Here is a 13837-nt window from a genome sequence, read left to right as displayed (position 1 = left end):
TGGAGGAGTGAATACACTGATATGCACTTTCCTCCAAAGTAGGACTTTGCTACTTATTCAGCGCTTATGCAGAGATAAAACAGATTAGCAATGATTCAGCAGTTCGAGCAGACTACTCAAACTAAAATATGCAGGATAAAAGCAGCTTTTTCATTATTTTTTATAAAATTCTGCAATGCGATGTAATACAATGCTACCCTCATCTGCTACTAAAAACTTTAATGCTTTATACATACTATACATTTTGAAGTATGCATACTGTCACAGGTCGACTAAAGCGACATACCACTCTGAGGTCATCTCTGAACATGACACTTTATATGTAGTGAAAAAACCCTCAGTGTTTATTTGTATTATATACTGTAGAGACGTCTAAGAAATTGAGGGCCTATGGCACTCTTTGGCCAGCTGGCACAGCGAGGCACTGGCTAGTGGCCACTAGCAGTTTTCCTGTAACACGTGCAATGGAAAGAATTCTATGAGTGAATAGTTCCCACGAGATCACACTCCCTGGTTGTGGAGAATGCGCAGCTTTTATAATCCCTTGACTGTTATAAGGTTGACTGTTTGTTTGGTACTTAAAATTCCTTGCATGGAGTTCTCTGTAATTAAGGGAAGCTGTCCTGGGGCAGCAGAAACCCCAGAAGAGATACGGCCACAATACAATATGTGTTACATACAGTATAATGGTTCTGCCAGAAAGGTGTAATTACCTGATTTGTCAGTAACAACATCAATGAAATGAGATAATAGAATTCATTACTGCTGATGCCATTAAACAATTACAAAAACAGTGGAAATAAGACAGAAGTATTCAGTGTTAAACATGTTTTCAAATTTATTACATCTGTTCATGTGAAAAAATATGATTGGATTTAACCTTATTTATGACTGAATTAATATTTTGTGTATACTTTTTTGTATTTATTCATAAAATATTTGTCAAACAAATATTCCAAAAAAAAATATCCCTAAACTAAGATAATTATACCACTCAAGTGTCTGCAATCGACCATAGCTGGACTCCATAGAAACAATGGCCTCAATACCAGATTGTCCTTGCTCCCCCTTCTAAATTTTGTTTCACTTCCCCGACACAGAGGCTGCCAGAATTAAAGGACTTTGGCCTAGGCTGACGAGCACCTACTTGTACCTTCACATACCCTGCCACAGGTTCTAATATGGTATGCTGTAAAATCTGCACATTACACAAGGCTTAAGTGTCATGAAAAGGAAAGAGCAGACAACAAAAAGTTATATATTTCTGCTATGTTAAAAAAAAATGTATATTTGTATGTAATTACTTTTATTCAATTTGTATTCAGTATTCATTTGGAAAAAAATATTTCATATTATTTAATATATTGATAATACATTTCAAAGTTTCATTCCACATAATGAACATTGCCCAAGACTTAAAAATAGCTTCGGAGAGACAAGGTAAATTATTTCAGTTTTAAAGACTGATTTCATGACACAGCATTTATTAGATTTAAGGAATACCTATATAAATTTGTGACTAAAATGCCACAGCCTTACGTACATTTCGTATTCTAAAGTCTAAAAAATAAAGCCGTTGGATAATATAATGCCATCGTTAGTTATTATCAACGGGCCTGCTCCAATAAAGTTGTGGAAGTGTAATACCGGTATGTATGGAGCTTTGGACTGAAGGATAATAATAACAATAATAACACAATTTAATAATCATATGAATTGGAAGCCTTTTATACTACAGTACCCATCATGCACCCTGTATACTTCCGGTATAATCCCATAAGTCCTTTCATCTTCGTCCGGACGCATTTTGAAGGCGGCTGAAGGCTGGTATCTGTGTTTGAGGCGCTTTGAAATCATTATGTTCGGACAAGCTGTTCGGCGTTTTACTACTTCTGCGATCCGTCGCTCCCATTATGAAGAAGGACCAGGGAAGGTAGGAAACTAAATCTGTGTTTTATAACAAAGCCAGAGCAGTCTGGTAACTTCCCGGTGCATCGTAAGGCCTACTTCCTCATCTAAAGCCTGAATTTAGAGGTCAGTGTATTAACTGAATGGTAGTTGGATGGCCCGGTGCTTTACATATGACTTTACGTTTTGCTTAATCAATATTAAAACATCTGCAATTTCTATTATGTCTAGAGTTTAATTCCTGACTTTTGTTTTGTTGAATGTAGCCAGTTACTTGTATTTAGTGAATATTCTAACGACCTACACGGCTAGTCATTGTATACGTTTTTAAACGAGGGACATTTATGATTTTAAATGCACATTCCTAAGCGAATTTAACGCAACAAGAAAGTTCACGGGTATATCTGTCATATAAATTAATTGCACAGGAGTTTCCTGCCCTTAATTTATACTCGTCCAAATGAAGTGTGACCTTGTAGCTTTCGGGTCTGTTTAGTTTTCGCGCACATCTCAGGTATCTTTTCATATCACGTATAGCACTTATGCGTATAGTCGAATTAATAATTTTGCTATATATGACTGAACGTATGATATGAACATTCATGAGGTCTTGTGCATTTTTTTACAATGTAAAATGAACAGTAATTTACTTGATGCGGATTTCTTAATTTAGGATACGTTTATTACGACGTTTGTATTACCTTTTTTAAAAAAACCAACGTATTTTGTCCATGGAGAAATAAACTCTTCGATTGAATTTAGAGGTTTAAGTTCCAAATAAATCATCTACCGCTGACAAGGGGTAAATTGCTAACCATATGGATGTGTATGGTGTTTACCAGCCATTTATTTGGCTTGTTTAAGTGTACACCAATTGTGATGAAAGCAGGAGTTCATTTTGACAAATTCAGCTTTAGTGACAAAGAACATTTGTAAGGGTACGTGCATAGTTAAGTCACTGACAGTGCCGTTTGTGACAGATCATGAGTAAACTTGCTGTAACATGAATTGTCCCACTTAATGTTCTTGTTTTTAATATTTGGTCTACAGAACCTACCATTTTCTGTTGAGAACAAATGGAGGCTCTTGGGCATGATGGTGGTCTTCTTCGGCAGTGGATTCACCTTTCCTTTCATTGTTGTCCGGCATCAGCTTTTGAAGAAATGAACAATTCAAATGCAGTTCTTAGCAGGTAAGGTTCTTTTAGCAGAGAGGTTTTGGTTTAAGCTAAAATATGACTCTGCTTCACCTATAAAATCTCAATGATTGTGTTCAGCCATTATCGTACTTGCAAAATAACGTAACTTGCATAACGTTTCTGGGAAAATGTCTTGGTATTGCACATTCATGGATTTCTCTTTCTGTTTCTTAGGTCTGCTCTTTGAACATGTTCATTCTATGGATGTTTCTTCTTCAAGAAGAATTATGTCCCATTTCACTTTGTAAATAAAATGAAATTTAAAATATTACATGGTGTTTAAGTGTGCAACTTATAAAATTTTAAGTAGTGGTTTTATAGTAGGGGCTTATAGCGGCTCGTTTAATATATTTTCTGCATCTGCTTACGCACTTCAGGTTCATGGTGAACCTGGAGCCTTTCCCATTAGCCAGGGGATACAGAGCTGGGGAAGCTAGTCCCTAACAGGACTTGAATTATGGGTGGTTTCATCATGTAGTTTGGACTGGAGGAAACCTGTGAACTATACATGTGTTAAGCGACCAATTGGTATCAAAATAAGCCATCATGCCACCTCAGGACATTTAAATTTAGTTATTTGCATCACTCAGGGTTTAGGCCCTTAGCATAGGGTCTATGGTTGAAGTGCATCCTGGATCGGGTACCAGTCCCTCAGGGCACATACAGACAATATCACTCCAGGCAGGTCTGAGATCAATTGGTGTGACTACATATCATTGTACTGCAGGAGGGAACCCACACTACACAAGAACATGCGACCACCACACACACAGCAAAGGCCGGATTCCAGCCCAGTAGGTGTGAGGCAACAGTGCTACTGACTGAGTGACCATACCACCCTTAGTTTGCTTTTCCTAGGTGAACTGTTGCTTTGTAAATATCAAATTGTAAATTGAAATTGTACTACTATATGTTGAGGTTTTTGTAAGCTGTTGGGAAACGAGCAGTAATTCTTAGGCTTCTGGGTGAAATTAGCTTAGGGTTTGAAAGGGTTGAAAAAACGTTTATGCTGAAGATTGTACTATGAATTTACCTTTAGGATATTAGTGAAAGGATACTGGGAATGTGTAAAATTAGCAAGCTAAACCTTTCTTGATGGGTAAGGTTAATTTTCTATTTAACATTAAATATCAAGTTAAACTATATAAGTAATCATTGTTTTAGGGTAAGGTTAATTATGTATTTGGTTGGCTGTAAAACCTGGAAATGGCTTTAAAGCCTATAACACATCTAGCTCTCTTATAAAATCCCTTATCCAGTATGGTGGGCCAAGAGCCTATGCTAAGAAGCATAGTGCATAAGCCAAGGTAACTCCCAGGACTAGATCCAGTTCATCACCTGGTGCACATACACTGGGATATTTAGAGACACTGCTTCACTTAATTGAATTTCTTGAGTCTGCTTGACCAAATCGGCACCACATGTGGTGAACAAACAGTATATATGTGTTTCTGAGAAACACACTTATCTTAGTGTTATTTTATAGGCATCAGCACTTATTACGTAACCCATTTTGGGTCATTTAAAGACCCAAAGCTTCTAACAAATATAAGGAAAGATCAAAGTGATAATAGTGATTGTCAAGGGAATTTCATTTGTGAATTAGTATTTTGCCTGCCGAGCTTGGTAGATGACCAAATCTGCTTCAGTTCTGTAGATCCATCCGTTATACAGCTGGCTTTCTTAGTCGGGTCATGGAGATGCCTGGACTCTATCCTAACTAGCAAAGGGCTCAAGGCTGTTTTAGATATGCATATTAATTTATGCCTGGGTATGTAATGAGTCTGACAAGAACTGTTTTAGAATCCTTTTTGAATGACATTTAGAACCAACTAATTACTTAGTTTATCTGAGTTGGGTTAGGATATGTAGATAGTGTTCCACAAAATTTCTTTTGTGGACTGCTCTTTGTATTCATTTTAATGTGTATATATTCAGCAGTAGTGCTCTAGTGACATTTATAGCGTGAAATATCTAGCTGGCATACAAAACAGATGCAATTGATAGCTATGGTAAAACCATTTTTTTCCCTCTGATGCACCGTGGATTATATAGCAGCGATAGTCAAAAGTTGCAGTAGAAAGAAAAGGTCATCAGTATAAATTTGTTTTACTCCATGAGACAGCAAAAAGACAAAGCATGAGAAGAGATCCACAGCCTAAAACTGTAAACTTGAAATTAAATCTCGTCATTATTTTAGTACAATGATCCTAGAAGAATTTACAATGCTTTTGTACATTTTTTATTTTGAGTTAATGATCCAGTTATTTTACAGTTAGTGATTTGTGTACATCTGGAAAAATTGTTAAACCCATTTTGAAAGGAAGTAGTAGAAGAAAGGAAAGGTGAAAGGTGTTTATTTTCTTGAGACCTCAGGTATTTTTATATATATATATCTATATTTTGCTGGATCTGAGTTAAACAAACCCAATTACATTTTTGTTCTTGTCTGTTTTTTGGCTGTCCTGTGTGTTATTGTGATAGGGAGTTCTGTTTTAGTGGGCAGCTAGATCTCACTATAACTTCACAGTCCTGCGATTCCTGGCTTAAACTCAGGCAGCCAGAATGTTAAGATCAGCCCCAGGAAGGGTTACACTAGGGGCGTGAAATCAACAGAACATATAAATACAATTATCAGAAACAGGGAACAAATTCAAGTAGACTAAACTGAAACAAAAAGAGAGTGGACCCAATGCCCTTTCTCATGGGTACATTTATACATTATTAATACAAGAAACCACTCACACATTTTGCTGACAAAAGAATGATGTTTGATTTATACAGTCTTCTTGGTAATTGGTGATGACACTCTTTAAGAACGTATGTACTAACGGTATAACCCTCATTCTGGAAGTGCAGTATGCACAACCAAATTCACTGTTATCCTTTCTTGGAAAAACAATATCAGTCATAAAACATAGAAAAGGACCCTGAAGACAAAATTGGCCTGTTTATTCCTTTTGCATCAGGGCTGTAATTGCTCACATATTCCTAGTATTCTGAGGTAAACAGCAATTAATTCACTGGGAGATTTCAATGTAATAAACCATGTGCACTGCGTGCAAAACTGTATAATTTATTAGGAACTACCCAACAGGTCTTTGAATGGCCCAGTAAAGGGTGAAAGTAATTGACAAATTCAATGGAAGGAAGGAAGGAAAGAAAGCATAAAAATTTTTGATTATGCTTTCAAAATACTATAGTTTATTTTTTTTACGCATGATATGTCTTATAAATAATGAAATACTAAAATGAAGTGGAATTTATTCATCATATACTGTAAATCTGAGCATACTGTACCATCCAGAGTTTGCCAGTGTCATGTGCCCTGTGCCTCTTCTGGCCCCCTCAGCAGTAGAAATGGTTATACAATAGAGGGATAGGTGGTTGGATGAATAGATTTATTTTTACTTTCATATTTATTGCATAAACAAGACAAGCAGAAGCAGCCCCCAAGGACAGCTTAACCATGGATCTAAGCATCTGGGCCATGCTTTAAATCTTACCATCCTTACTGACCTAATTGAGTATCAGGAACAAGAAGTATTTCAATAATGTCCTACTTTTTGCTGTTCAGTGCTTGCAGATGTCTCCCAGTGATACTTTGCAAATTTTATTAATTTTTTCCATTTCATTTTTTATTTTTTAAATATTGTTAAATCTCTAGGGTTTATTGTTGCTTATAATTTATGAGAAGAAACAGTGATTCCAACTCAGTGTAGTATATGCTTAGTATTATGCCATTCACTTTAATGATCCTTTAAGCATATTTCCTTTAATATAAAATCAGTCTTAGATGTTAGACCTAATTATTTTATTCAAATGGCTGAATTAGGAAACTGATGATAGTTTTTGTTCTGGTTATAAACAACAAAACACAACCATACAGGTTAACCTGTTTCAACAGCATATTTACATTAACTTTCTCCTTAACCTTTTTAAGTTAGAAATATTTCAAATCATTTATATGAAATATTCTAACAAGGTGATTGTCCTCACTCTTTCAGAAATGAACAGTTCAAGTTGATGAATTGATTTTTCCGGTCTGGGCCCATTATGCGTCAGTCACAAAACAAGGCAGCAATTCATTTTACAGCCTAACATCATTATCTTTCTGACAAATTTATAATCCATGCATCCACTATTGACAGAACACCATGAGGATTGAATCTGTTATTTAGATCATTCCATGATGCACTTCAGCTTTTTAAGGAATACATCATTTTACATGGATTTGTAATGCTATAAGAATTATTCACCACAGTATAATACACAAATCTCAGGGACCGTAGCCCTGCATAGTATGAGAGTCTCGTGTCACCATTAGCACTACTTCAGAGGAACAATTGAAGAAATGGTGAAGAGAGGGCAGAGCTATAAAGTGCCCATCGCTTGGTGGTGAGATGGATTTCTAGTAGCAGGGGCAGGCCAGATGGACCAAGAAGACACAGATGGGGTGGCAGAGTTTGCTGGGAACATCTGGCTGAAGTTTCTAGGTGAGAATTAATTCATCTCACTTTGTGTGCTGAGTGAGTCTGAGTGGACTATGCTCAAGGCCAATCTTTGCAGTGGCCACACAAAGGTAAGGCCAGAAGACAGTTGGTGTGTCATGGAAGTAAAACCAGGACTAGCTGGTGCACTGAATGGTGACAGGTTGGGGATCAAGCACTGGTACAGTGCTTTGCTGCACCCAGCCTCCAACAAAACACCTCTGGATCTGGGTTGGCAACCTCGCTGGCTGATTCATGGCCTAGTCCCACCCTATGGAGTTGTCCACCTATCTGACACAGCCAGGTGTTATGTGGACGTCCCCTTGGCCTGGTCCAGCTACTCGGGTCCTCAACAACCAGCCGGATCATCTCAGGGGTCACGCGGCGTGGCTGTGGTGCCGTAACTAATGCAGGTTATGTGCCGAATTTGAGACTCCCTGAGTCAAACCAGTGGTACCCAAAGATTCTAGACAGTAGCAAATGAGTTTAGCCCAGATGCAGGCTAAAATAAAAACAAACCAAATACAAGAGAAACATTGACATTTATATGAACATTTAGGGGTCTATAAAGAAAAATGTATAATTTTTTATGGTGTGACAGCTGAGTGTATTTATGATAAACTCTGGTACGTGACTGGTCATACTACACACAAGTTAAACTGATCGTATGTATGATTTACATGGCAACTAATGAAAAGTTACAAGGCAATTACTGGTACTGTTAGCTAGCTCTTAAAATGTCTGTACCCTTGCAATACTGTAATCAACCAATGTACAGTATAAGAGAATATTTCCAATAACACATGATAGCCTTTGATTCATTCGTATATAAAATTTATATTAACAGCGTAATGCAGTAACAGAGAAATAGAAATAAAGGCCTGCCTCTAATATAAGTCTGTCTGCATCAAATAAAGGCCTGTTGCTTATGTGCCTTAAGTAAATAATGGCCCCAGACAGGCCCCTACTAAAAGTAAATAAAGGCCCCTACTTCAGGAAATATGGTATATGAATCTCTTTCCATTAAAACGCTACAGTAAGTGGTTTTGCATCTAGTTCAATTATTGCTTTTCTGAATCATTGAAGGCATGCAAGTGATGTTTTTACTAAATAACTCTCTGATGATTCCTATCTGGAGCATTTAACACATAAATAGAAATGCTCTTAAATTCCTTGTACTCAGTGGTATGGTTAGTCTTGATATGAAAGCTGTACCTTTAACATATTAAAAATAGAAGAGATTGGTATGTTTGACAAATTAGGAAACAAATCAAGCAAACTTAATTCATCCTATGAAAAAAATTGCATTTCCCAACAGGGAGATTTTGAAAGCTTAATTGTACCAGTACTTGGAATGCTGTGTTCTACAAAACTTTTTTCTTATATCAGAAATATGAAACTTTAAAAAGTGTTTCTGAGTTTGTCACCTGCAGGCATGATTAATGGTCCGCAATGCAGCTTTGAAACTTTATCTAAAACTAAACACAAAACACTCAGCAACAAAAGAGACCACAATAGGTCTAAACAAAGGCAGATGAATTTTGGGATTAACAGAAGGCCAAACATAAGAAACCGCTAAATACATATCAAAACAGGCTTTCCAACTGGTAACATCTACCCTCAAACACATTCAATAGCTGACACAGAAACAGAGAATAGAGAAGGACATATATACACAATAAATGAGACCTAGAGGAGGGGCAGTTGTGGGTCATAAACAATTATCTAATAACTAGTGACTAAGAGACCCGAAGAACACAAGACATATATCATATATACAAACAAGGCAGAGACAAGGTTAACCAAGAGCAAATATATTAAAGACCTAACCAGAGTGCAGAAACACAAGGAACATGATTAGTACATAATATCTAAGAAAAACAGTGTTCTGGGGCAGAAATAACCAGAAGTCCAATGTCGTTGGCTCCTGGTGGTCTGAGCTAAATCAGCATACTCAGCCCATTCAGCATCGCAGCAGCCCAGGGACTGGGAAGAACTGGGAAGAACTGGGAAGGGGACTGTGACTGGGAATAAAGAAAACAGGGTCACCAGCAACACCCGCTAGCCGATCAGGGAATTACAACATAAGACTTTGACAATGGAAGAATACCAAGATATAGACTAGTCTAGGAACACTAGGATAGACTAGCAGCACATACCGGTCATCAGGAAAGGAAGGATGCAGTGGGGCAGGATAGGGACCGATCCAGACAAACTTGTAGTTTGTCACTCCTGCAAATTTTAAAGCAATAAACTAAATATTTAAGGAGTCATTACTTTTAAAAATATAATTCATTTTTTCTTTATTCTGTAAATTATTTTTGTGCTTTATTTGCTTTAACTTATTCATTCATATCAAAGTGTACTACTCATATGCTTAGTGTAGGCAGAAACAGGTTTTGATAGATCGAGACAATTCAAATATTGGATTCCAGCTTTCTAAACGCAGCACAGTGACATCTGGTGGTCAAGTAATGCTTATCAAAACATTTTAATAGTCTAATTTTAATAGTCTAATAGTAGACAGATAAATGTTCATAGCTAATGCAGTATATTAACACTCTGAACAGAATCCAATAGTAAAACATCAAGCAGTTATTATAAGTCCATTTAAAATAACAGTTTTTAAAATGATGTAACTGAAAAGTTTCTCAGTTTTTGTCTTTCAATGCATTATATAATGTTATAATGTCTTATGATATATTTATTGAGGCCATTCCATTATACTATTTGTAATTAATAAATAATTCTTTATTCACTTCATCTTTGTGTCATATACATTTCAATATAAAAAGACGATGGAATGACTAAACATATATGACCCATGCTTTAAAATCTTTAAAATCTCAAAGCATTAATAGAAAGACTTACAATACGCCATATTGCATATATAGGCTATGATCATGTGAATTAAACTGTGAAATAAAGATTAAATGTGTGACACCCAAAACTTGCAATTTTGGTTTGCCAATTGTATGTGATTGCTGGATTTACAAAGTTAGTAATTATCAAAGTAGTCTCCATTTCCATTCAGAAACATATACTTTTTTCCGTTAAATTGGTAGTTTCTGAAACCATGATTTTCTCAATCCGGATCACACTTTCCAAATGCAGAACATAAACATGGTGTAATTGTCTGTTAAAACCATAATCAAAGTAATCCCAAAAAGCAATTTACCAAAAGAGGCATGTCTATCCCTATAATTTTGTGTTTTCAAATATGCATCATTACTTTTGGAGGTAAGTTACCAATGGCAGACCCGTTCATTAGAAGGAATATTTTTCAACTAGAGGAAAATCCAATTGAAACAACAAATAATTGACATTAGCAATATAGACTATACTTTTTCTGGCAACCAAATTGTCCGGGATGACTGATTAGAATGGAAAAATGATGCCAAGTGTAAAGAAATAATATGTTTTCAAGTGCAAGGCAATTTTATTAGTTAAAAATGCATATTTGGGAATGTTTGATGAGAGTTTTGCACCTGCATTCAAAAAAAAAGGTTTGGTTGTAATTGAAACTCTGAATTACAAGCATAAAATCGGGGAGAAACAATGACTGGTAAAAGCGCCCTGCAATTCTCAGTGACTGAGTTCTGAATTCTGCTCTGTATCACAAAAGGAGAGAATGTCCAGGCATCTGTGTTTTGTCTGTATATTTGGTGCAGAAGTTATTCTTACCATAATCCGTATTCTCTGTTTTAACTGCTTTGTTAAGAAAAATAATAGGAATACTTAAATTAATAACTTAAAGTTATAAATAAGTTTGCGTATAGGAGTTATGTACAATTAGAGAAAGATTAGGCTGTTACAAAGTTCAGTCAAAGTTTTCTTAACTTAAATTTTGCAATCTCTGATAAAATCCATCTATGAAGAACCATATTGTTTTCCTTCCCATAAAAACATAATGGAATACAGTGATGGAAAAGCTCAGCATGCAGTGACTTTGTAGCTTTGTACAGCAGACACATTTGTTCCAGTTACGCATCACTACTGTGCATTTATAATAATGGTCTGTCTTGAAAAATGACTAATGAAGTCATGTAAAAATATTCCCTGTACACAGGGTGATAATGAATATCGGATTCATTTATACACAGAGACTGCATCATAATGCAAATAATAAATAAAAATTATTCTGCTCATAATGTAGTCAATTTGTCTTTTTGAGTGCTACTAATGGATTGAAACACATAACATGAACTCTGCAAAAACTCAGAGAATGTGCTGCTTCTTGCTATTAAGAAAGTAGATGAAATGATGCTGAAAAACATGCAAGAATCCCTATTTCTAGAAGGAAACACATTGATAGGTGAAAGCAAATTCATTGTTGTGAATTTCATTTAACAAGATTTTTTGTTAAGCTTGAAGGGGAACATCTATGAGAAGCTATCTACCTATCTATCTCTACTGTGATAATTTAACTAATAACATTTATCCCATCTTGTTACATTTTAACAAGGTATATGGCGCAGACTACTTACTGTAGCCCTTTGTTGTCAGCCATCTCCATTTTGTTACTCTATTATTCACCATAAGCTATGCAGTGAATGTCATCTGGGACTAGTAGGTATTACTTTGTCTTTGTGGCAATGGTGACACCTTCTGGATAAAGTGTTGAATAATCATAAGTGAACATGGCAAGAAAGTCTTCAAGGATGTTCAAGACAGGACAAAATAAAAAAACTTGTGGAGAAGAGGTGGCAGAGAATCATGATTCACTTGAAATTAGCTTCATTTGGTGATTTGCTGGGCTTAGCATTCAAGTAGCATCACAGATAATAACTAAATTAAGGTCAATTCTATCAATCAGAATATACTACTTAGAGACTTTGGCTGTGATAGATAATTATATTTTAACCTATCAATCCATTTTCCATAACCACTTATTCAGTAGAGGGCTGTGTGTCATCTTCTCTTTGGAGAACACACTCAAAGTGGTGGGAGGTTCCAATGCAATCCATAAGTGCATGCATATAAATGCTTTATATATAATTTTAGTGAAAATAAAATTGAAAATGATTATCTATCCACCTATCCACACATACAGTCAAACTTAACTGTTTACCCTGGTTATGGTCACTGGGGGGCCTGTAACATATCGCAGGCAGCATAGAGCACAAAGCTGTGGTATACTGAGATTCCAGTAAATTAATAACACAATCTGCCTGTGATATTCCTAAAAACACTGCAGTACTTCATTTTTACTGCAGTACTCTGATTGGCCTAAAGAGGGCATTGTCACCCTAATCCTAATATATGATAAATGAAACTGTGAAAGTTAAACGTTTCCAACAACAACAAAGTTCATTTTTACAAAAAAAAAACACGCCAGGTGATGTAATGCATTCCCTAAAATGTTGAAAACAAAAACATGGGCATTTATGGGTAAGGGATTCTATTCCAATTCTCAGGTTTAATCCTGAGCTGGGCCAAATCTATTACATAACTAAGGCTATTTACAATAAATATGCTCTTCTCTTCCAATAAATTATTCAGATTTTCTTCTCACCTAAATACAATCACAAGAGCATGTCTTTTCAACCACTGAAACTTCCTGTTTTCCATGAACCTTTAATTTCATAAATTCAGAATTCTCATTAGATACGCTGGTTTCGAGTTTACATTTGTAATTAATTTGCAAGCCCCTCATTAAGTTCCTTTATAATCTATATGAAACTTAAGTCTCGGATCCGGTGATTTTTGAACCAATGGGAAGCAGAGTTAAAGCAAATGAGATTTAAGAGAGAGCAAGAGAGACTTGGACGTCGCATCCTCCAGTCTCTGTGTGACAGGGATCAGTTTCATCCCTTAGGAAGGAAATCTTACACCATGTTTTTTGACTGGAGTAAGGAACATCGTGCACTTTATTTTTAAACTTCAGAGATTTTCCTAAACAAAAAAACCCAACAGATAGTCATAAAGTATCGGTGCCCTGACATAAAAGAGGAATGATCACAAAGTATCAGTGGACTAATAAGTACCTGCAGTGAACAGGGACATGTCTATAGGGGCGGCATAGGGTGGCACCAGCCACCTTGAAATATGACCCCCCCCCCCTTCCACTGTCCCCCCAATGGCTTTGAGCTAAATTACTGTCAATCTGAAAATCTGATAATGCCCAGCGTCACTGGACCAGAGCACTGCCAATCGCTGGTGGCGAATTTGACAATGCTCAATTCCACTGGATCTAAGCTCTGTCAATAGCTGCATGATTTGATAAGCGGAATCACAGTAC

General features: G+C 36.2%; 1 protein-coding gene and 1 long non-coding RNA gene across 2 annotated transcripts in view; one reads left to right on the top strand and one right to left on the bottom strand.

The window, feature by feature from the left end:
• The first annotated feature begins 1771 nt into the window (after positions 1–1771).
• Positions 1772–3377, top strand: LOC125725664 (cytochrome c oxidase subunit 7C, mitochondrial). The gene is made up of 3 exons (XM_049002537.1): positions 1772–1933; positions 2959–3100; positions 3281–3377. Exons 1-2 carry the CDS (start codon positions 1859–1861, stop codon positions 3073–3075), a joined length of 192 nt encoding a protein of 63 aa, XP_048858494.1. The 5' UTR covers positions 1772–1858; the 3' UTR covers positions 3076–3100; positions 3281–3377.
• A 3129-nt stretch (positions 3378–6506) lies between these two features.
• LOC125725671 (uncharacterized) overlaps positions 6507–13837 on the bottom strand; it is a 19538-nt gene continuing 12207 nt past the window's right edge. Inside the window, exons 2-3 of the long non-coding RNA XR_007387522.1 lie at positions 9756–9828; positions 6507–9620 (exon numbers count right to left, since the gene is read on the bottom strand). This is a non-coding gene — a long non-coding RNA (uncharacterized LOC125725671). The remainder of the gene's footprint in view (positions 9621–9755; positions 9829–13837) is intronic.

The sequence above is a fragment of the Brienomyrus brachyistius genome, chromosome 2 (assembly GCF_023856365.1).
Source record: "Brienomyrus brachyistius isolate T26 chromosome 2, BBRACH_0.4, whole genome shotgun sequence".
NCBI classification, from domain to species: domain Eukaryota; kingdom Metazoa; phylum Chordata; class Actinopteri; order Osteoglossiformes; family Mormyridae; genus Brienomyrus; species Brienomyrus brachyistius.
The sequence above is the reverse complement of the archived record's forward strand: the minus strand, read 5'-3'. Positions and strand labels throughout refer to the sequence as shown.